The 25,289-nt window shown below is 38.0% G+C and overlaps 2 protein-coding genes across 2 annotated transcripts in view; both read right to left on the bottom strand.

The window, feature by feature from the left end:
• LOC127533912 (CD276 antigen-like) overlaps positions 1 to 16,617 on the bottom strand; it is a 61,320-nt gene extending 44,703 nt beyond the window's left edge. The window contains exon 1 of the mRNA XM_051947909.1: positions 16,477 to 16,617. Coding sequence (XP_051803869.1) covers positions 16,477 to 16,540 — 64 coding nt within the window. The 5' untranslated portion in view covers positions 16,541 to 16,617. The remainder of the gene's footprint in view (positions 1 to 16,476) is intronic.
• The window catches only part of LOC127533914 (CD276 antigen homolog), a 244,219-nt gene that overhangs the window by 123,421 nt on the left and 95,509 nt on the right, over positions 1 to 25,289 (bottom strand). The window lies entirely within an intron of this gene.

Genomic DNA, 25,289 nt, shown 5'->3' with positions numbered 1-25,289 from the left:
TGGTGATCAAAACAGTTTTAAAAGTTAAAAAAAAATCAAGAAAAAGGAGGGCGACAAAAGGTTCACATCAGGACAGATTTGATCTGATTCCACCTTAAAACCTGGAGATTACATGTAGTCACAGTGTGTTGTATGTTCAATTTAGATTAATTCATGCAGTATTCAGCATCAGCTAAATATTTCATTATTTTAACGTCAAAAACATCTGTTTTATTCAGCAGACGTCTATTAGACAAACAGTCGGCTGTAAAACACATGAAGAATCCCTCCTAGAATACAAAACTCAGGCAGAAAACATCAAACAGCAAAGAGGAAAGATGAAGATAATTTTCACAGGCGCTTGGAGCAAATACAGATTATATTATGGATTTTGGTAAACTCTGTTTTGGGGCTGATGTTCAAAGGGCTGAACTGCTTCCAATGTCAAACGTCACGAGTTCCGTGATCAGACCACGCCTCCGTACAGCGGTTGTAACAGCTGTCTCGCTCACGGAATATCACCAGTTGATCGGAACACCAGTTAATCTTGAACACCGGTAACACTGTGAAGCCGGTAGCCTTGCCCGGAGGCAGGTCACGCTGCTCCACCACGCCCAGACGCCGGTGTAGGTCCTCAGAAGCAGTACAGAGATCAACTGCGGTCAAGCCAGCCGCCTCTCGTTTCTCCGTAGTCAAGCCAGCCGCTCCTACATTTTCAGTGTGCTCTTACCGTCAGCCTACGGTAAATGCACGACCGATACGCAGCAACTATTTCCGGTTTAAAAAATAAAGCACTGCATTCGCAGATGTATTATACAGCGATGTTTTAAGAAACTGACTCAGCTTAACTGTTAACTATCGAATTGTACGGCTAATATTTACACTAAATAAATAGCTTGAAGTATAAGAAGCTGAAAACTTGTGTATCTGTCTATCTGTCTTAAAAATTGTGAATTCAAATAAAAAGTGATGTGTGTCATCCCGGTGATCTATTAGTGTGATAATAAAATAAACCTGAGTCGAAAAGTCACATGATCTGGACCGTAATGAGAAGACATGCTGAGATTTACATTAAAAAATGTTTAATTTTTTGCTTTAAAATCTTTTAAGCCAAACTATTTCTTCTTCTTTGGCGTATGCTGACCAGGTAAGGTAGCACTGTGATTCTGCATTAGTTTGGGGTCAATAAGTCACATGACCTGCGAGCTATTGAGCAAAAATGCTAATATTTACTGTGAAAAAATGATTAAAAATCAATAATGTCCTAAAATCAAATATAAATTGCCGTATGTTGACCATCTTTAGTGGCACTATCATTCTGCATTAGTTTGGGGTCAATAAGTCACATGACCTGCGAGCTATTGAGCAAAAAGGCTAATATTTACAGATCTTACTGTAAGCTGACGGTAAGAGCACACTGAAAATGTAGCGGTTGGCTTGACTACGGAGAAACGAGAGACGGCTGGCTTGACCGCAGTAGAGATCAGCAGAAACTTTCTCCTGCCCATTCTGCTTCAATGCAGTCACATCCACACTCAGCTTCTCAATTTTGGCGAGTAAACACGAAACATCAATGCTATTAAATGACACAGGAGGCAACTCATCCAGATGATGCGACACAAAGTGGGGAATGTTGTCACCAAGGTCATTTAGCAGCGCAAGGCAACTCATGATGTGACTCAACAGGAAACAACAAACAAACTACAGGGGCAATTCTAGGATCAGAGGTTTAGGGGTGCTGAGCACCCAGAGGTGCCCAGCCAAGCAAGATAAACTTCACTGTTTTGTATATGCAATTTCATTCCCACATTAATGAAAAAAAAGCGTAACACTTTTTGGAAAAGTCTGTGACTAAACCATCCAATCTGATAAAGTTTATTTAAATGCTGAGTCACAGGAATGCACTGGAATCATAAAAGAAACATATCGTAACCCTAATTTGTGTGTGTGTGTGTGTGTGTGTGTGGGGGGGGGGGCAGTCTTATGTCCATAATGAGGCTGTCTGTCTGTCTGTCTGTCTGTCTGTCTGTCTGTCTGTCTGTCTGTACACACATACACAATAGGAGTTATAATGTTAAAGGGCATCCAGTCAGCTAGCTAGTCAGTAGAACTTTGGATTTAATATTAACACATGCACTGACACAACAGCTAGCTTCTCTCAGTCCAATTCAAACAGACACTGACCACCTGTAACGTTTGCTAGCTAGAAAAACGTCAGCTAACTTCTACCTAACAACATAAACAGTAACCTATGATTAAATTCAGCAAAAATGCGGACTTGTAATGATAATAATGTGTTGGTATTGAGTGGTAGCAGTGAAGAATTGTGCCACATATCCTGGTTTAAACCAGATACTTACACCACTACCGCATACAACCTTCCCTGCGAGGTAGCAGCTCTGTGCAGGTACAGGCTCTTCTTCTTCTTCTTCTTTTTGTTTTATGGCGGTTGGCAAAAAACTTTAGGTTGCATTTACCGCCACCTTCCGGTAAGGAGTGTGGGCCAGGAAGGCCCCAGCATTCAACATCTTCTTAAACTCTCCTAATTAACCCAGTGACACGAAGAAACGTCAGCAGCTCTTTATATACATCGAACGTAGAGTCTCTCTGCAAAACAGTCCCCAAAGAAAAGATTAACCCTCTATTCTCCAAACGTCTACTTAAAACTCTTCTTTGCTGTTCATACTTCCTGCATCTCATCAAAACATGCTCGACTCTCACTCTCCTCAGTGTTCACACTGCCCCGTAGGATGCTTTCCAATCAGTTTCAGAGTACTATTCAATCGTGTATGTCCAAATCTCAATCTCGCTACTACATCTTCTTCCTTCCTTGCCAACAGACCCCCAACCCCTGGCCCCCTAATCTTCTTTTGAAATGAATAATAAAACCGTCCCTTTACCTCCTCATCCCAATCTCTCTGCCATTCACTCTCTAACTTCTTTTTAACTATGCTCTTAATTTCAGCCTTGCTGTACTTAATTTGAGGATCCACCATCTCTTTTCTTGCCCCTCTCTTTGCATAGGCATCTGCCAGCTCATTCCCTTCAACTCCTATGTGTGCTGGTACCCAAAGAAGAACTAATTGTTTTCCAGACATGTTTATTCGATAAACCACTTGTAATATATCGTATACTATATCTTGCCTCGACTCAGACCTCATATTTTGTATACTCATTAATGCACTACTGGAATCCGATGCTATAACTACTTGCATTGCTGCACTTTCTTCTACCCAGTGTAACGCGAACAAAATTGCCACTAACTCTCCCGTAAACACTGCTATATTATCATTTACTCTTTTAAAACTCTAATGTCAAGACTTGGAATAACAAAAGCAATCCCAACCCTCCCATCTTCTAACCTTGACGCATCTGTATATATTGTTAACCAGGAGGAAAACCTCTTCTCTATATATCCTGTTACACTACTACTACTACATTTCTTTCCCTGTAGCTCAAGATCTACATCAGGCCTTTTCAATATCCATGGGGGACTACAGAGATCGGAACAGCAGGACTAACATCCATCTGTGCAACACCAAAGTCTCGAGCTTTTCGTCTACTTATCCACCCAAAACTGTTCAGCTGAGCTCGCTCCCCTTCTTGACAACTACATAACAGTTTTAAACCTGGATGATTACTTTTATGACCCCTAAGACCTGCCCAATATGACAACAGTAGCTGCAGTCTTCTATATTTTAGAGGCATCTCTCCTAACTCTACCTGAAGGGCAGACACTGGAGTTGACTTCATTGCTCCACAACAAATCCTCAGCGCCTGACTCTGCACTACATCTAATTTCATTAAATTACTTTGTGCTGCCGAATTATATACTACACATCCAAAATCAATAACAGATCTGATTAATGCTGTGTACACTATTTTTAAGCATACTCGACTTGCTCCCCAGTCCCGCCCTCTAAGGCATCTCATCACATTCACTACCTTCTTACATCTCTCCTCAGTTTTCCGAATATGTAACCTCCAAGTCAGCCTGCTATCAAACCATAGTCCTAAATATTTAAACTCATTCACTCTTTCCAAGTTTTGTCCATATAGTGTCAACTTAATATCATTTCTTACTCTCTTTCTAGTTAGAAACATGACCTTAGTTTTATCTACAGAAAATCTAAAACCCCACTTTAATGCCCAGCTTTCTACCTTATTGATACCTTTTTAACTATATACTTGATGTTCCTGCCTCTTTTCCACATTACACCATCATCAGCAAATAGTGACACTCCAACCGAGGACTCCACGTTACAAAAATTTCATTAATCATAATGGAGAAAATTACTGGACTAACAATGCTACCCTGTGGTGTTCCATTTTCAACGACATACTCCGAACTAACATCCCCCCCTACTCGTACAGCTATTGTTCTTCCTGATAGAAAGTCCCTGACCCACCTTAAAATCCTTCCTCGTAGACCCATCTGATGTAGCCTAATGATCAAATCCTCCCTCCACATCATATCATACGCTTTCTCAACATCAAAGAACACGGCAGCCACACATTCTTTGTTACCTTGGGCCTTCCTAACCTCATCTTCTAAAATTAACGAAGGGTCTACTGTGCTTCTACCTTTCCTAAACCCATATTGGTGACCTTTTAATAACTCATTACTCTCAAGAAAGAACAGTAGTCTATTATTGATCATTTTTTCCATCAGCTTTCCCACATGTGATGTTAAAGCTATGGGTCTATAACTTGCAGCTTGGCAGGGATCTTTACCCGGCTTACATATTGGGACAACTATCGCCTTCTTCCACTGCTCTGGCAGATTACTCTCTACCCACACTCTATTATACAACCTCAACAAAACTCTCTTACTACTTTCGCTGAGATTCCTCAGCATGCAGTAACTCATATCATCCTCTCCAGGTGTAGTTTTCCCACAGTCATTTAATGCCATATTAACCTCCTCCATTGAAAACTCTACATTTACTGCAATTTCATAGTCATCAACATCCTCAAGGGCTTCAATGTGGTTCCCCACTGTCTTTCTTCTTGCCCTTCTTTCTTCTACACCCAGATTTCCATTACTATGGACTTCCACAAAATGCTGTACTAACACTTCTGCTTTACCTTTATCATATAACACAACCCTATCTCCACTCGTTATAACTGGATATCCAAACCGTTTATTATTACCCGACATTCTCCTAATAGTCCCCCATACCTGACTCACAGATGTTTGTCTTCCTAATGTGTCACAGTAACTCCTCCAGCATGACCTCTTGGCCTCTTTTACTACTCTTCTCACAAGTGCCACTTTCCGCTTGTACTCACAAAGATTTTGATAACATACATTTCTTTTAAAGGATTTAAAGGCCTTATTTCTCTCCTTAACAGCATTAGTACACTCGACAGACCACCAGGGCACCATCTTCCTCTTACCTCTCTTTTCCTTCCTCCTTATTGTCTGCTTAGCTGCTTCCAATACTGCACTGCAAAAGGATGTATTAAAATCATTAATATTGGCATTTACAGTTATTCTCTTTATTTCAACATCACAAATGTACTTAAACTTATCCCATTTAACCCCATCATAAATCCACCTTCCCACCCCCCCCTGTGCAAACTTCCTCCAAACTGAGACCCAGTTCAACTACTATTGGATAGTGATCACTACCTATAGTTGTTTCACCATCTACTCTCCATGTGCAAACTCCTGCAATACATTCTGATACCAATGTAAGATCCACAGCTGATTCACTCCCATTATAAACATTAATCCTTGTCATACTTCCATCATTTAACACTACCAAATTCCTTTCATCCATCAATTCTTCTACCACTGACCCATTCACATCATCATACCCATCCCACAGTGAACTATGTGCATTAAAATCCCCACAGCATACCACCCTACCTTCTAAGTGAACACTTAACTACTGCAACCCTTCCATTGATAGCCTGTTACATGGATTATAAAAATTTACCACCCTCATTCTACCCTCTTTTGCCCAAACCTCTAAAACTATAAACTCCAGGTTCCTTCCTTTCCCTACAACTCTATATTGCACTCCTTCCCTTAGAAATATTGCACATCCTCCACTACCCACCTGTCTATCCCTTCTTACACGCTCATACCCTCTAATTCTAAATTCTAAAGATGGCCCCAAAAAAGTTTCCTGGACACAGATAATATCTGGCTTTTTGTGCAGCTCTGCACATAACCCTTTAGCTCCTGACCATTTGCTGCTAAACTTCGAGCATTCCATTGGAGGAAAATCAGGATATTCCAGCCGTCACTCCCCCTCTCCTCTGCTCCTCCTCCAGTCTCATGTTAACTTGCTCCCATGTGACCCCTTTCATACCAAGGAACAACTCTGTTCCCTTCACAATTATTTTTACTTTATCAGTTTTATGCTTCACCTGTTCAGTGCAGTTTATCACGTAAGCTAAGAAGACTATCAGCTCATCCATTGATACATTAGCTTTCTTCATAACATCACCTTGCTTAGCGCTGCCTTTACTTCCTACTGTGTTCTGCTCCTGGACTTTCCTTACAGCTTCAGCATACGAGATGTTACGTGCTACTTTAACCTTTTGGACTTCTATTGCTTTCCTCCTAACCACACACCCACCATAGGTCACTGCATGTTGTCCTCCGCAATTACAGCACTTTGGGCTGTTAATCTCTCTACACTCCTCTACTCGATGGTCTCCACTACACCTAGGACATTTCTGCCTTCCCCTGCAGACCGACGCTATGTGACCATACATCTGACACTTATAGCACCGGAGTGGTGGGGGTACATACTCTCTTACAGGGAAACTTAAGCAGCCCATTTTAACTCTCTCAGGGAGAACATTATCTTTGAATTCCAAAAGGACAGACAGGCTCTCAATGCTTCTTCCATCTACACGTTTCATCATTCTTCTAATTCCACTCACAACACCCCCCAAACACTGCTTAAACTTTTCCAAATCCTCATCCAAAGGGATGCCTGTTATAACTCCACGTGCAAATGTTTTCTCTCCTATTACTCTCTTCTCATTCACATGAACTTTACAAACTTGATCCAGTTGCAACACTTTCTTTTTCTGCTCTTCTGATTTACAATTAGCAAACTACCATCCCTCAGCACTTTAGCTAACTCAACATCTCCCAATTTTTTCTTCAAATCTTTAGATAGCGCTATCAGACCTACCTTATTAATATCACTCTCTGGTCTAAACTTGAGGATCACCCTTGGGTTTTGCTGCTCTCTTACCGGCCTTTTTGGCGCTGCAACACCACTGCCCTCATCTGAACTATTTTGATCCAAAACTCGCTTCCTGGTTTGACTCATACTCACCCCCTCCTCTGCTCTAGATCCTCGCCTGGATCCCGACCTGCCTCGACCTAAATCCATATTCTCCTCCTCCCCCCAAGCCGGAGAAGCCATCCCGGCCCAGTCACAAACCGGATTATGCCAACCGTCCTCTTCTTCGCTCTCAGTCATCGGGCACTAGCCGTCGTTGCTTCCCGTCCGAATCCAGGTACAGGCTCAGAGAGCCCGAGTTGGGAAGTTGAGCGGGATCAAACCATTTTTGAGGCAAGATAGGGGGGTGCTGTATTTTTAATTGTTAAAACATTACGTATCAACTAAGTACTGTGTGACTTTTTACACTCTTCTGCTTTTTTTTTTTTTTTTTAAAAAGGACATGCAATACAAAAAATAGATTAAAAAAATCTCTCAAATTTTAGGGGTGCTGGGATTAAATTTAGGGGCGCTTGAGCACCCCCAAAATTGGGCTAGAAACGCCTATGACAAACTATATTTACAAAAGTTAAAACTCACCTTTATCTTCACAGGTGATCGTTCCAGTGATCATCAGGAGACACAGGAGACTGATCAGTTTCATCGTTTCTGTCTGATAATTTCATCTCAACCTCACTGCGCTACCAGCGAAATCTTCTTCTTAGTTTCGATTCCACTGCTTCAGGTGTGTGGGGAGGGGCACGTAGAGTAATCCAGCCTACCTCGTAGACTGTATCTGCAGCTGGAGGTGGAGTCTGGAGACTTCACCACAATGAGGAACTAAATTCTTCTTCCTCTTCTTATTAATAATAATACTGATTAAAATAGCGTTTTTCAAGATACTCAAAGACGCAAAATAATAACAGCAATAATAAATAAACAGAGTATGGTGGAGAAAAGGGAACTTTCTGAGTCAGTGTTGAAAGATGCGTTTTTATAGATTCCTTGAATGTGGAGAGTGAGGAGGATTTTCTGGTGCTATAAAAATAAAATAAGCTGTTCCCATTTTTTTACTACTGTTTTTGCCGTTTTATCTGTATTTTTTGTAGTTTGTACTCACTGGGTTTAAACACAAACTGATCTTATGCTGATTTACAGGAGAATTAATGTAAAAAATGAATAAACAGATCACAGGTCGCCTCTATAGCATTTAAAAGCTGATCTGTTGTAGTTAAAAGTCTAGATGGTGAGGAGGTTCTGCAGCGGTATTTGTTTGTGTACGGTGCTTTCAAGATGACTGACAAATTAACATCCTGTGTACCTGTGATTCTGTAGACACCTCTCACCAGTTACATAACTGATGGTTCTGTGGTTAGCCAGCCTGGTGAACCACAGCCTGCTGAGGGGAAAGAGTATGCCAGACTTGTTTTGTTTCTACAGGTTTCTTTTGTCATGTGCAAAGTGCATCAGAGGGCTGTATCATTTTACTGTCAGTGTGTTTCCTGTTTCTAGAGGCAATGAGGTAAAGGTTATGATATTTCAGTAAAACTATCTACATGTACTTTCACATCATTTTGGATTACTGCAGTACAAATACAATAACAATAATAATTATAAGAATTTCAATTGTGATTTTCTCAACCTCTCATTTAAAGATATCAGTATTTGTATATAACATTTGTATTTATAGTCACAAATTAAATATAATATGCATAAATCTAAAATGTAGAACTTTTGTAACTTTGCTGTCTTGAGCAAAGTGGATAATCAAACTGAATAAAAGCACAAAAACATTTAAATAAATGATTTCTGTATCATTAAATATTTTTTTACTTTATTATTAGGACTATGAATAATAAAGGTCAGATTATGAATCAGCACCACGGAGAAAATTCATTTCTATCCAGTTTATGTCTAGAAAAGGTATGAAATCTAAAAGCAAGGACTCCAGGAAGAGCAGCTACAGTTAAAGAGTCCAGTGTCTAATGGGGATCTAAATTCAGTTTAACCCTCCTGTTGTCCTCATTTATGGGCACAAAAATACTGTTTCCTTGTGTGAAAAAAATCCAAAAATTCAGCAAAAAAAATTCCCATTTCAATTCCCCAAATTTCTGAAAATTTGTAAAACCTTCAGGATGAAAATTCCAATAATTCCTTAAAAGTTTCCCTGAAAAGATTATTTTTTTCTAAAAAAAAAATCCCCCAAATTTGGTAAGAAAATATATTTTAAAAATTTGTAAAAATCTTCCCCCCAAAAAATCCTAAAAATATATAAAATGATTCCATATACGCAGTAAAACTTCTAATATTTTCTTTAAGAACATTCACATAAAAATCAACCAAAATCCAGCGAAATTTGCTGGATTTTGGTTGATTTTTTTCTGAATGTTCTTAAAGAAACATTTTTAACTTTTCTTTTTTTCCTCTAAAAAATGTTCAAAGATTTCCCAAAAATGTTGAAAATGTGGACATCAGGAGTTTCACTGTGAAAATATTTTTTTCTTTCTACATTTTCAAACTTTAAAACAGGTCAGTTTGACCTGCTGGATGACACGAGGGTTAATATTTTATCTTCATATGTCATAAATGAATGCACAGCTTGAATTATGGCTTTATGGATCGAGGATGTACCTCCACCACTCCTTTATTCTCATTCTCCCTTTTCAGTTTCTGAATGAGCAGCTAGTTGTGTTTAGTTCCAACAGTCAGCCTTGGAGTCTCCTACAAACACTCAGCAGGTCACAGTCAGACATTTTAATGTTACTTATCTTTACATCTTGTCATGATCACAGAACTGTTGTTTAATCAGCTGCTGTCTCTCCCATGTTCTGCACTCAGATCAACACAGCACACCTCCATCATCATCATCATCATCCTCACCAATCCCCTCAACAGAAGCTTCAATGAACTTAGATCCTCCTAACAAAGACATGAGGTGAACAATGACCTGGTATGTCATGATTCTATGTTAGCCTACATTGTTTATGAATATTATTGCTACAGTTCAGCCAGTTATAATGCCAGATATGTTTCTGTTTGGTGTTTCATATCATGCTCCATGTGCCTCCTTTTAACTTTGAGCCCCTCCAAAGGTCTCTGAACAACAGACAGGACAGCAGGAGATGAAGGGTTAATATACAGGAGGCTGAGCAGTGTGGGAGTCAGGTCACGGCAGTGGTGTAGTCTACGTCAGTGGTTCTCAACCCTGTTCCTCAGGACCCCATGTCCTGCATGTTTTAGATGCTTCCCTGCTCCAACACACCTGATTAAAATGATCAGCTCATCATCAAGCCTCTGCAGAAGCCTGATGACGAGCTGATCATTTGAGTCCACACTAACAATGTGTTTCTGTTACTTAAAAGTCCTTTGATGCCATTTATTTGACTTTTTAAATCTTCTTTAAAAATACTCTATACTTGATGATAAAAAACAGGTTTCAGTAACACAGAAAATACAAATATTGCATCATAAATATATTCTAAAATACAGAAACTTTCAACTGAAGTGACGAAATCTCCCCAAAAACCCCACAGATCAGTAAATACTGCTGTTAGATTCTACTTCTTTGTTGCTATTTTGGACTTTTAATGATTGTTTTCAGTTTATTTCTGCAGTTTGACAGAAACAAACTGACCTGAAGCTGATTTAAAGGAGAATTCTGGTCAGATGAAGGTTGAACCATGAACACAGATCACCTGTTAAACATTTTAAGTTTCTATTCTGTAATGATTTTAACTCCCAGAGGCAAACTGGCACATCTGTGTCTGAGAATGTTTGAATAAATCAGTGTGTTTCTACTGTTAAAATGGGTCATTTTCTATCTATAGGTTTGTATTTTGGGAAAAACATCAGATTCATTCCAAAGCTTCAGCTCCCAGTGTAATATAATTCTATAAGATGAACCCATTTTACACTGTGGAGAAGAAATAAATGATCAAACACAGAAATATCAGGTCCTGATAACAGTTTTTACAAAGGAAATGGCAACATGGGATGACGTATATTTCTTTTGGTTAAAAAATCAGTTTGATTAAAAATATGTTTTTGAGAATCACAACAGACATGTTTTCTTGAAAGAAATCAAATGTATAAACTAGATCAAATATAATCTTTAAATATGTTATCAGGAGCTACTTTACTATTTAGAAATAATTTTCACAGCGATAAGAATTCCTCATGTGTGGAATTATTGAAATAAATGTGAAATATATGAATATTTTTCAGTGCAATGCTGAATAAGGAGGTCTGTGTGGTGATCAAAACAGGTTTAAAAGTAAAAAAATCAAGAAAAAGGAGGGCGACAAAAAGGAGAAATATTTTTCAAAGGTTCACATCAGGACAGATTTGATCTGATTCCACCTTAAAACCTGGAGATTACATGTATAGTCACAGGCTGTCTCATGTTAAAATTAGATTAATTCATGCAGTATTCAGCATCAGCTAAATATTTCATTATTTTAACATCCAAAAACATCTGTTTTATTCAGCAGACGTCTATTAGACAAACAGTTGGCTGTAAAACACATGAAGAATCCCTCCTAGAATACAAAACTCAGACAGAAAACATCAAACAGGGAAGATCATTGGCATTAAAATGCTGACATTAATTTGTCTTTAATTCATCTGGGTTTTTTACGAATAAATAGAAAGTGTCTCATTGTGACAGCAGCTTCTGTCCAACTTCAGTAGTTTTAGCACTGCTGAAGTCCAACATCTGGTGATGGCCGATCGAAGCTTTGTTGAAGCCTTGACACTTTATTCTAAACATGCTTCATTACTGGAGGTTTCACTGACAAACAGAGCTCCAGTAGGACATCTAGTGGTCAATAGCATGAAGGGCAATAGAGACGGTGAATTGGTTCATGGATTATTTTGGGTTTGATTCACCACGCTCATTCCTGTTGGACTCCACTACAGGATTGTCTGTTTTCTAGCTGAGGGAATATCCCATCTTACATATGCTGCTTTGTCTCTCAATGTTAACAAAAAGGTCTTAAAAGATATCAAGAAGATGTTACATAGCTTCATACGGAAGAACAAAAAACACCATATTAAAAAATCAGCAATAATGAACTCATATGATAAGGGCCTTAACTTTTTAGACTTTTACACTATAAATAATACTTTAAAAAAATTGGCTTAAACAATTCATTAAAAACCCATTTTCAACTTGGAACTTCATACCAAATTATATTTTCTCTAAATTAGAAGGCCTAAATTTCTTTTTATCTTGTAATTACATTGTTGAAAAAATCCCCTCAAAACTATCCGACTTTCATAAACAGATGCTTCTCTTCTGGTCAATAATCCACAAACATCATTTCTCCCCACATAGATACTACATATGGAACAGTAAAGGCATCATATACAGAAACTAATCCTTATTTTGCCCTTTTTGGTTTACTCACAACATACTCTCGGTTCATCAGTTGTTTAACCCAGAAGGGTCACTAATCACATGTCAAGAGTTTATTTTAAAATATACTATCATAATCCCTATTAATGAATTCAATATTGTTATAAATGCAATCCCTAAAGGAGTAATTATGTTATTTAAAAGTACAGCAGGACAGAATGCAAGATTATTACCCACTGATCCAAGCAAACTCTAAATAAGTCAAATTTGTTTCTCCTCAACAAACAACAGTAATTGTCGTATACGCTCATTATTTCAGAAAGATGTCATCTCAGTTCCATATGTGATAGCTTACTGGAACACCTTAATTAATAACCTTAACTGGAAAAAGATGGGGAACCTGAAAGCTAGATATATGATAAATAATAAAGTAGAAGAAGTATCTTTTCAAATAATTCACAGATTTTACCCATCAAAAGTCTTTTAACAAAGATTTAAAAAAAAAAAAAAAACAGATACAATTTGCTCTTTCTTTGAAGGACACCCTGAAGAAGTATTTCATTTATTTTGGTCTTGCCTCTTCTCCACCAAATTAGGGGAAGATATTTGTAAAATGTTTTCGACTTGTATTGAATCAGATTTTTCCATGTGCTTTGAACATATATTGTTTGGTTTCACTGGCTATTCATCTGCCAAAAAAGAACAATTTCACTTTATTAACCTCATTATATATTTATGGCATATCCACAAATGTTGACGCACTAATCAGAAACCATTTCCTTCTGTCTTTGATAATGAAGTCAAACAATATATTAAAATTATCAGACATTCCACTAATATGAAAGCCATTAAGACTCTTGATTTGTGTGCTCTTTTTAATATATTTGTGTAGTGTAATGTTCTGAGGTGCTGGCCCTGAATGTTTGTAGTCTCCTGGCATTTATCTTCACACTGTGTTGTGTTGCACTGTATTACATTGCTTCTTCAAATAAACATTTCTCGAAAAACAAAAGTTTATTGTAAACATGCTTCATTACTGGAGGCTTCATTGACAAACAGAGCTCCAGTAGGACATCTAGTGGTCAATAACATGAAGGGCAATCGAGACGGTGAATTGGTTCATGGATTATTTTGGATTTGGTTCACCATGCTCATTCCTGTTGGACTCCACTACAGGATTGTCTGGTTTCTAGTGGATACAATAATAATAATAATAATAATAAGAAGAAGAAGAAGAAGAAGAAGAAGAAGAAGAAGAAGAATGAAGTCAATATTTATTGAAGATCGTGTTTCTTATTTGACATGTCTGTTTGTAACCCTACATACTCTTCACTTACATTCTGTGTTATGAAATATTTAGATGGTCAGATGTTTTCTATAAACACAGACTGATATAATTTTTACATGGGCTTGGAGCAAGTACAGATTATATTATGGATTTTGGCAAAGTATGTTTTGGGTTCAGGTGAGTCGTTGACGTTTGAAGCGCTGAACTGCTTCCAACGTAATTTAAGTGCGTCAAACGTCACCAGTCGTGTGATCAGACCACGCCTCCGTACAGCGGTGGTCACATGGGTCTTCATATCTATGGTCGCCATATTATAGATATCTATGGGACTATGGCTGAATCCCAAACCGCCCCCTACACACTCCCCCTCCACTACCGAGTGTCACTCCAAAAGAAGTCACACTCGCAGCTGTGGAGGGCACCTATTATTGAAGGGGGAGGGTATAAATACGATCGTCAGGAATGGGACGCCCTGTCGCCTCACCGGAAAACGGAAGACGTCATCGCCATGGTAACACAAAGACGCCTACTGTCATGGCTGTAGCGCTGTGGCACAGGTTGCAACTAACAAGGATCGCTGCTGCTTCCAGAAGACAAAAGCGTCCCACTTTTTTTTCACTCACATGTTTTCCAATCCTATTATCTGGCATTTCAAATCCAACAAATGAATGAATGAATAAATGAATTCTGTCAGTTGTGTTCAAATTTTAAGGTGTCAGGGGGTGCACAATTAAATCAAACATCAGCAGAGAAGAAGATTTATTTCTTTTGATTTATCTTTTTACACCACTCTTTTTGTGATGTTCTGTCAGTGTGAAAAAGGCGTGGGAGAAATAATGGACGCATGTGGAACTCACATCAATATGTTGTTTCCTCCTCCATTTCGACGTTGCACTTCCTGAAAAAGTTGTCCAGAGTGAGCATCGATGCAGACTCGCTATTTAAGGGCTGAACAGTCCACTCCCCCTCCGCACTACGTGGTTTGGGACGGCCCTTAATGTGGAGGACCCTCCGCGGGAAAACAAGCTCTAAATTCGTGGAAACTATGCTACAGTCATAACTTCTCGCCACACAAATGTATAGTTTGGAATAATTGTTGTATTCCTAAAAAAAATCGATCATTAATCATACAATCTTGGATCCAAAGAGAGATTATATGTGTTAAAGACCTGGTAGATTATAATGGTGAAATAATTAAATATGAGGCTTTTATGTCAAAACATCAATTTCCCATCACCTACAGAGAATATAAATCTATTGTTCAGCGTATCCCAATAGGTCTTCGTCAATTAATGAAAGGCCATCACCTGATGTCAGACTTAAAAGTAAGTAACAAACTGTTTGTGAATGGAATCGATTTAGTAGATAGAAAATGTAATAATAAAATAAGAAAATCTATTCAAAAAAATAAAATTACTCAACCGAAATGCAAATTTTGGTGGAACTCTCAATTTCGAAATATAAAATGGAAAAAAACTTGGATGGAGTTATTTCAGTACTGTCTAAATAATAAAATAAGAGAAACACATTTCAAAATACTTCATAGATATTATCCAACAAACAAAGCCATCTCAAAATTTACTGATATAGATCCCAGCTGTTCATTTTGTCAAAGTGGCACTGAAGATATTATCCACCTGTTCTTTTCATGCCCTATAACCAATAAATTATGGAAAGATGTACAATCCCATCTTAGTCAGAAACTTTTAACCACAGTCAAGATAAACATAGATCATATTATAACAGTGTATAATCATACAAACAGGAAAATAGAGAAAATCATGAATATATTTATTCTTTTTGGGAAGTATTACATCCACAAAACAAAATTCTCAAATTCCAAACCATTATCCAAATCATTACTCGTTTAAAGAAATCATTACTTTCAGTCATTGAAATACCTAACAAACAAAAAATCAATAGAAGTATGGAATATTTATGAAGAGCTGTTTTGTTAAAGAGATGCCTCTGTTAAATGCCTTTTTGAATGTTATGTAATTGTCAGAATTCTCTTAGTTTTTTTTATTTTTTGGTTTGTTTTTTCTCTTGTTTTTTTTCTCTCGTTCTTTATTTCAATGTTATATTGTAAAAGTCTGAAAATTATCGGAATGAACTGTCTGTATATGATGTAAATATAAAACTCACTGTAAATATGTATAATACACAATAAAAAAAGGACCCTCCGCGGGAACGCGCAAACGGAGGGGTAGTGTGTCGGGATAGTGTGTCGGGGGCGGTTTGGGATTCAGCCTATGGGACAGTCACAATGGCGGCGGTAAGTTTGCCTCGTTTGCCTGATGAGCTACTGCGCATGCGTCCGAGCGACACCTACGTCAGAAGTCGCTGGTTCCTCTGTTGTTTTATGAGGAAACTTAACGAGATTAAATCCTCCGTGTTTAATATTTACACAGATTAAAACATGAGAACCAACAGCAGTAAAAAACTAAAAACACTCAATAGAGAACATTTACTGGTGTTAAATTCTGCTTTAAATCGATTTAAAACTGTCAAACTTCACAGTTCCGACCTGAAAACTGCTTTGATGAGGACGAGCTGTCGACCTGCAGGCCGTCAGAGTTGTGTGTCTCGTGTTTTTAAGACTCGACTGTGATGTGACTCAACAGGAAACAACAAACTATATTTATAAAGTTAAAACTCACCTTTATCTTCACAGGTGATCGTTCCAGTGATCATCAGGAGACACAGCAGACTGATCAGTTTCATCGTTTCTGACAGATAATTTCATCTCAACCTCACTGCGTAAAAGGGACGTCTTGTTAGTTTCGATTTCTCTGCTTCACTTGTGGCCGTAGACTGTATCTGCAGCTGGAGGCGGAGCTTGGAGACTTCACCAGAATAACGAACTAAATTATTCTTCCTCTTGTTATAATATTGTTATAATATTGTTATAATATTGATTAAAATAGCTTTTATCAAGGTACTCAACAATGCTTAACAAAGTAGGGAGGGACAAAAAATAATAACAGTAATAATAAATAAATACAGTATGGTGGAGAAAAGGGAACATTTCTGCGTCTGTTAAAAGATGTGTCTTCATGAATTTCTTGAATGCGGAGAGTGAGGAGGATTTTCTGATGCTATAAAAATAAAACAAGAGGAGGTTCTGCAGCAGTATTTGTTTGTGTACGTGTTTTCTAGATGAAAGACAAGTGAACATCCTGTGTACCTGTGATTCTGTCCACACTTTCCGCTAGTTAACCACAGCCTGCTGAGGGGAAAGAGTATGCCAGACTTGTTTTGTTTCTACAGGTTTCTTTTGTCATGGGCAAAGTACATCAGAGGGCTGTATCATTTTACTGTCAGTGTGTTTCCTGTTTCTAGAGGCAATGAGGTAAAGGTTATGATATTTCAGTAAAACTATATACATGTATTTTCACATCATTTTGGACTACTGAAGTACAAATATAAATACAATAACAATGATAATTAGAAGAATTTGAATTGTGATTTTCTCAACCTCTCATTTAAAGATATCAGTATTTGTTTATAACATTTGTATTTATAGTCACAAATTAAATATATGCATAAATCTAAAATATATAACTTTTGTAACTTTGCTGTCTTGAGCAAAGTGGATAATCAAACTGAATAAAAGCACAAAAACATTTAAATACAGGATTTCTGTATCATTAAATTATTTTTTTACTTTATTATTAGGACTATGAATAATAAAGGGCAGATTATGAATCAGCACCACGGAGAAAATCCATTTCTATACAGTTTATGTCTGGAAAAGGTATGAAATGTAAAAGCAAGGACTCCAGGAAGAGCAGCTACAGTTAAAGAGTCCAGTGTCTAATGGGGATCTAAATTCAGTTTAACCCTCCTGTTGTCCTCATTTATGGGCACCAAAAATATTGTTTCCTTGTGTGAAAAAAATCCAAAAATTCAGCCAAAAAAATTCCCCAAATTTATGAAAATTTGTAAAACCTTCAGGATGAAAATTCCAATAATTTCTTAAAAGTTTCCCCGAAAAGATAATTTTATTCTAAAAAATAATCCCCCAAAGTTGGTAAGAAAATGTATTCAAAAAAATGAGTAAAAATCTTCCAAAAAAATCCTAAAAATATCTAAAGTGATTACATATATGTCAGTAAAACTTCTAATATTTTCTTTAAGAATATTCACATAAAAATCAACCAAAATCCAGCGAAATTTCGCTGGATTTTGGTTGACTTTTTTCTGAATGTTCTTAAGGAAACATTTTTAACTTTTCTTTTTTGATACTAAAAAATGTTCAAAGATTTCCCGAAAATGTTGCAAATGTGGACATCAGAAGTTTCACTGTGAAAATATTTTTTTCCCATATTTTCAAACTTTCAACTGGGTCAGTTTGATCCGGCTAAAATGGCTTGAAGAGGGCGAAAAAAACAGCAAATATTTTTTAGTATTGAAAAGCGAAACTATGAAAGAAATTCTTTGTCAAAACTAAGTATTAATAATTCAATAACAGAAGATTATACTAAAATTTCAGAATATGTATCTAACTTTTACAGGAATCTCTATAAAACAGATCTATGTTCGGACAGTACAAATGTACTAAATTCAGTGAAAGATGTAAAAAAAGCAAGTGATAATCTAAAAGAAGACTGTGATGAATCACTGTCTATTGAAGAGGTAAAAAATGCAATCAAAAGTCTTAAACCCAATAAATCGCCAGGTAACGATGGCCTAACCTCAGAATTTTATTTCAAATTTTCCTCTGAAATTTCAAAGTTTCTTCTTGCAGTTTATAATGAATCTATCAACAATGAGGAGTTACCAACCTCCATGAAACAGGGACTTATAACTCTGATTCCAAAGCCAAATAAAGATCCGCTGATTATTGATAATTGGAGAGGTATTACGCTTCTAAATAATGATTACAAAATTTTGGCATCCCTTTCGGCTAAAAGGTTAAAAAGAGGCTTAAATGATATTATTCACGAATCCCAAAACGTCTTCATGCCTGGGCATCATACTGCTGATAATATCAGACTAATTTTAGATATTATTCATTATAAAGATTTAATTATTGATGATTCCTTAATTCTTTTCCTCGACTATCAAAAAGCATTTGATACAGTTAGCCATACATTTATTTTTGAAACACTATCTTTCTTGAATTTTGGAAGCTTCTTTGTCAGAGCTTTAAAGACACTCTATAAAGATAATATCAGTGCAGTAAAGCTGCTTTATGGTACATCTCACAGATTCAAAATTAACAAAGGGGTGCGGCAAGGCTGCCCAGCCTCACCATATATATTCTTACTTGTGGGACAAATTTTAAATTATCTAATTCAACAGAGTTCTTTTAAGGGAATCAGGGTTTTTGATCAAGAAATTTTTATTTAATTTTTTGTGGAAAAACAAAGCTCATAAAATAAAAAAAGATATTTTATCTAACCCGTTAGCTGAAGGAGGTTTAGATGTGTTGACCTTTACTGTATTCAATCAAATTTTAAAAGTAAATTTGTTAAAAAGATTTCTGAGAAACCCATATACTTTGTGGAATATTTTCCAAAATTATATTTTTAGTAAATTGGGAGGTCTGAATTTCCTTCTGCGTTGTCCTTTTACTGTTGGTAAACTTCCTGTGAAATTAGCTAACTTTCATCAGCAGGCTCTGCTTAGTTGGTCTCTGCTCTACAAACATAACTTCTCTCCCCACAATTGTATTCTGTGGAACAACACATATATTTTACATAGAAACAAATCTTTATATTTACAGAATTGGACTGAGGAGAATTTATATACTGTAAACCAGCTTCTTGATAATGATGGTAAATTTTATGACTATGAGAGCTTTTCAAACAAGTACAATACTCAAATACCACAGCAACAGTTTGAAATGGTTGTAGAGTCGATTCCAAGTAGTATAACATTTTTAGCACATAATATACAGTTTCCAAATGTAAATTTCAATGAATGTCCGATTTCCATTGAAGGAACAAATCTGCTTGATAAGAAATGGACAAACAGAAATATTAGAAATCACTTAATTCACATTTCCAATCCAGTGTGTAAGCATAGATGGGATTCCTATAAAAAAGAAAAGTGGAATAACATTTTTTATTACCTTATAAATATATAATTACAAATAAAGTTAAAGAATGTTTATTTAAAATTGTTCACAGATATTACCCAGTCAAAGACAATATTTGTCGCTTTCTTCCAAATACACTGAATCAGTGCTCTTTTTGTCAATGTGAGGGAGAAAGTATCGAATTTGTCTTTGTAGAATGTCCCTATAGCAGTAGATTCTGGTTTAAATTACAACATTATCTGTCAGGAAAATTGGGAAATCAGATTTTACTAACAAAACTCCAAATATTACTTATATTTGATAACTCAAGGTTCACGTCAAATGAAATTTTTGTTATAAACCTATTCATAATCCTAGCAAAATATTATATACATAAAATGAAATGGAATGAAAAAGTGCCTTCTTGGACAAATTTTGCAGAAACAGACCTAAAAACGTATTTATCCTCAATTGAACATTTAAAGTTGAATAATAAGAAATTATTAAAGACTACAAGACTTTTGAAAAAATACAATGTACTATAATTAAGATGTCGCAGACCCCTGTAATTAATGTTATCTGTTTTTGTATTGTAGTGTTTGTGCGTGTAATCTACTTGACACACTTGTTACTTGTTACTGTACTGAATACATAGACTGATACACTGTTAATGACTGAATTGTATTAATAAATAAAAAATAAAAAATTGACAGGTCGCTTGTATTTTACCGACGCAGCTTTCCAGTGTTTATCATTGGTTGTCAGCTCAGAAACACACAAACCAATTAGGTACGACTTCAGCCAACCCACGTCACGCTACTCAGCCAATGAAGTCTCTGCGTTGCATCGCAGCTCTGCCTGGAGCGGGACGACCCTCACAGGGCAGAAGCAGAAGGACGGACCTGCACGAGTGACGCTGCGTGTGTTGCTAGCTAGCTGGGTCTACGGTTCCCGATGACTGAGAGCGAAGAAGAGGACGGTTGGCATAATCCGGTTTGTGACTGGGCCGGGATGGCTTCTCCGGCTTGGGGGGAGGAGGAGAGTATGGACTTAAATCAAGGCAGGTCGGGGTCCAGGCGAGGATCTAGAGCAGAGGAGGGGATGAGTGTGAGTCAAACCAGGAAGCGAGTTTTGGATCAAAATAGTTCAGATGAGGGCAGTGGTGTTGCAGCGCCAAAAAGGCCGGTAAGAGAGCAGCAGAATCCAAGGGTGATCCTCAAGTTTAGATCAGAGAGTGATATTAGGTCAATACCCTCTAATTATTAAAATCCAGAAGAGAGCTCTAAAATTCTATGAGCACCTTCAGGAGAGTGAGCCCAGCACTCTCCACTACAAAGCCCTCACCCACAGACGGGCTGTAAACACATACCCCCTCAGCCAGCTGCTTCTAGAACTCTGCCCACAAACACAAGCAGAGCCACCAAACCAGACAGCCAATCAGACCCAACCAAATTATAAAGAAACAGAAAGAGAAATACCTGAACCACTGGACAGAATCCATTAAACACCAGAGCAAACTGGAAACATATTCGGCCCTAAACAGAAAATACATGGTGGCAGAATACCTGAGCACCGTGACCGACCCACAGCTCAGGAGATCCTTGACCAGGTACAGGCTCAGCGAGCACAACCTGGCCATCGAGAGAGGCTGGCACAGACAGACCTGGACCCCCCAAGAGGACAGACTGTGCCCCCACTGCACACAGGGTCAGGTGGAGACTGAACTGCACTTCCTGACCGCCTGCCCCCTGTACCAGGACCTCAGGGACACCTACTTCCCCCTCATCACACACACACACACACACACACACACACACACACACACACACACACACACACACACCGACTTTCAGAGCATACCTAACATGCTCAAACTGCCATACCTGCTCAGGGAAGTACGGCAGTGTGCAAACACGGCAGCCAGATTCGTACACGGCTGTGACAGAAAAAGGACTGAAAAACTCAAACCTCCATGAACAATTTACAGCCCTACTGCACACTTGTACTCTCAGCACTTAGAAAGTACAAAGAGACTATATATTTTTATTCTTTTTAATTTTATTCTTATTTTATAGTATTTGCACTACTGTCTTGCACTGTTTTGCACCCCAGTGAAGTGTGTTAAGCTGTTTATTTTGTGTGTTTATTTTATGTAATGCTTTGGCAATGCGAATGTGTGTTTGTCATGCCAATAAAGCCTCTTTGAATTGAATTGAATATTAGTAAGGTAGGTCTGATAGCGCTATCTAAAGATTTGAAGAAAAAATTGGGAGATGTTGAGTTAGCTAAAGTGCTGAGGGATGGTAGTCTGCTAATTATTTGTAAATCAGAAGAGCAGAAAAAGAAAGTGTTGCAACTGGACCAAGTTTGTAAAGTTCAGGTGAATGAGAAGAGAGTAATAGGAGAGAAAACATTTGCACGTGGAGTTATAACAGGCATCCCATTGGATGAGGATTTGGAAAAGTTTAAGCAGTGTTTGGGGGGTGTTGTGAGTGGAATTAGAAGAATGATGAAACGTGTAGATGGAAGAAGCATTGAGAGCCTGTCTGTCCTTTTGGAATTCAAAGATAATGTTCTCCCTGAGAGAGTTAAAATGGGCTGCTTAAGTTTCCCTGTAAGAGAGTATGTACCCCCACCACTCCGGTGCTATAAATGTCAGATGTATGGTCACATAGCGTCGGTCTGCAGGGGAAGGCAGAAATGTCCTAGGTGTAGTGGAGACCATCGAGTAGAGTGTGGAGAGAATAACAGCCCAAAGTGCTGTAATTGCGGAGGACAACATGCAGTGACCTATGGTGGATGTGTGGTTAGGAGGAAAGCAGTGGAAGTCCAAAAGGTTAAAGTAGCACGTAATATTTCATATGCCGAGGCTGTAAAGAAAGTCCAGGAGCAGAACACAGTAGGAAGTAAAGGCAGCGCTAAGCAAGGTGATGTTATGAAGAAAGCTAATATATCAATGGATGAGCTGATAGTCTTCTTAGCTTACGTGATAAACTGCTCTGAACAGGTGAAGCATAAAACTGATAAAGTAAAAATAATTGTGAAGGGAGCAGAGATGTTCCTTGGTATGAAAGGGGTCACATGGGAGCAAGTTAACATGAGACTGGAGGAGGAGCAGAGGAGAGGGGGAGTGACGGCTGGAATATCCTGATTTTCCTCAAATGGAATGCTCGAAGTTTAGCGGCAAATGGTCAGGAGCTAAAGGGTTATGTGCAGAGCTGCACAATAAAGCCAGATATAATCTGCGTCCATGAAACTTTTTTGGGGCCATCTTTAGAATTTAGAATTAGAGGGTATGAGCGTGTAAGAAGGGATAGACAGGTGGGTAGTGGAGGATGTGCAATATTTCTAAAGGAGGGAGTGCAATATAGAGTTGTAGGGAAAGGAAGGAACCTGGAGTTTATAGTTTTAGAGGTTTGGGCAAAAGAGGGTAGAATGAGGGTGGTAAATTTTTATAATCCATGTAACAGGCTATCAATGGAAGGGTTGCAGTAGTTAAGTGTTCACTTAGAAGGTAGGGTGGTATGCTGTGGGGATTTTAATGCACATAGTTCACTGTGGGATGGGTATGATGATGTGAATGGGTCAGTGGTAGAAGAATTGATGGATGAAAGGAATTTGGTAGTGTTAAATGTTGGAAGTATGACAAGGATTAATGTTTATAATGGGAGTGAATCAGCTGTGGATCTTACATTGGTATCGGAATGTATTGCAGGAGTTTGCACATGGAGAGTAGATGGTGAAACAACTATAGGTAGTGATCACTATCCAATAGTAGTTGAACTGGGTCTCAGTTTGGAGGAAGTTTGCACAGGGGGGGGTGGGAAGGTGGATTTATGATGGGGTTAAATGGGATAAGTTTAAGTACATTTGTGATGTTGAAATAAAGAGAATAACTGTAAATGCCAATATTAATGATTTTAATACATCCTTTTGCAGTGCAGTTCTGGAAGCAGCTAAGCAGACAATAAGGAGGAAGGAAAAGAGAGGTAAGAGGAAGATGGTGCCCTGGTGGTCTGTCGAGTGTACTAATGCTGTTAAGGAGAGAAATAAGGCCTTTAAATCCTTTAAAAGAAATGTATGTTATCAAAATCTTTGTGAGTACAAGCGGAAAGTGGCACTTGTGAGAAGAGTAGTAAAAGAGGCCAAGAGGTCATGCTGGAGGAGTTACTGTGACACATTAGGAAGACAAACATCTGTGAGTCAGGTATGGGGGACTATTAGGAGAATGTCGGGTAATAATAAACGGTTTGGATATCCAGTTATAACGAGTGGAGATAGGGTTGTGTTAGATGATAAAGGTAAAGCAGATGTGTTAGTACAGCATTTTGTGGAAGTCCATAGTAATGGAAATCTGGGTGTAGAAGAAAGAAGGGCAAGAGGAAAGACAGTGGGGAACCACATTGAAGCCCTTCAGGATGCTGATGACTTTGACAGTGCAGTAAATGTAGAGTTTTCAATGGAGGAGGTTAATATGGCATTAAATGACTGTGGGAAAACTACACCTGGAGAGGATGATATGAGTTACTGCATGCTGAGGAATCTCAGCGAAAGTAGTAAGAAAGTTTTGTTGAGGTTGTATAATAGAGTGTGGGTAGAGAGTAATCTGCCAGAGCAGTGGAAGAAGGCGATAGTTGTCCCAATATGTAAGCCGGGTAAAGATCCCTGCCAAGCTGCAAGTTATAGGCCCATAGCTTTAACGTCACATGTGGGAAAGCTGATGGAAAAAATGATCAATAATAGACTACTGTTCTTTCTTGAGAGTAATGAGTTGTTAAAAGGTCACCAATATGGGTTTAGGAAAGGTAGAAGCACAGTAGACCCTTCGTTAATTTTAGAAGATGAGGTTAGGAAGGCCCAAGGTAACAAAGAGTGTGTGGCTGCCCTGTTTTTTGATGTTGAGAAAGCGTACGATATGATGTGGAGGGAGGGTTTGATCATTAGGCTACATCAGATGGGTCTACGAGGAAGGATTTTAGGGTGGGTCAGGGACTTTCTATCAGGAAGAACAATAGCTGTACGAGTAGGGGGGGATGTTAGTTCGGAGTATGACGTTGAAAATGGAACACCACAGGGTAGTATTGTTAGTCCAGTAATTTTCTCCATTATGATTAATGAAATTTTTGTAACGTGGAGTCCTCGGTTGGAGTGTCACTATTTGCTGATGATGGTGTAATGTGGAAAAGAGGCAGGAACATCAAGTATATAGTTAAAAAGGTATCAATAAGGTAGAAAGCTGGGCATTAAAGTGGGGTTTTAGATTTTCTGTAGATAAAACTAAGGTCATGTTTCTAACTAGAAAGAGAGTAAGCAATGATATTAAGTTGACACTATATGGACAAAACTTGGAAAGAGTGAATGAGTTTAAATATTTAGGACTATGGTTTGATAGCAGGCTGACTTGGAGGTTGCATATTCGGAAAACTGAGGAGAGATGTAAGAAGGTAG

The sequence above is a fragment of the Acanthochromis polyacanthus genome, chromosome 5 (genome assembly GCF_021347895.1).
Source record: "Acanthochromis polyacanthus isolate Apoly-LR-REF ecotype Palm Island chromosome 5, KAUST_Apoly_ChrSc, whole genome shotgun sequence".
Classification (NCBI taxonomy): domain Eukaryota; kingdom Metazoa; phylum Chordata; class Actinopteri; family Pomacentridae; genus Acanthochromis; species Acanthochromis polyacanthus.
Note: the sequence above shows the minus strand (reverse complement) of the source record. Positions and strands in the feature narration are given on the sequence as shown.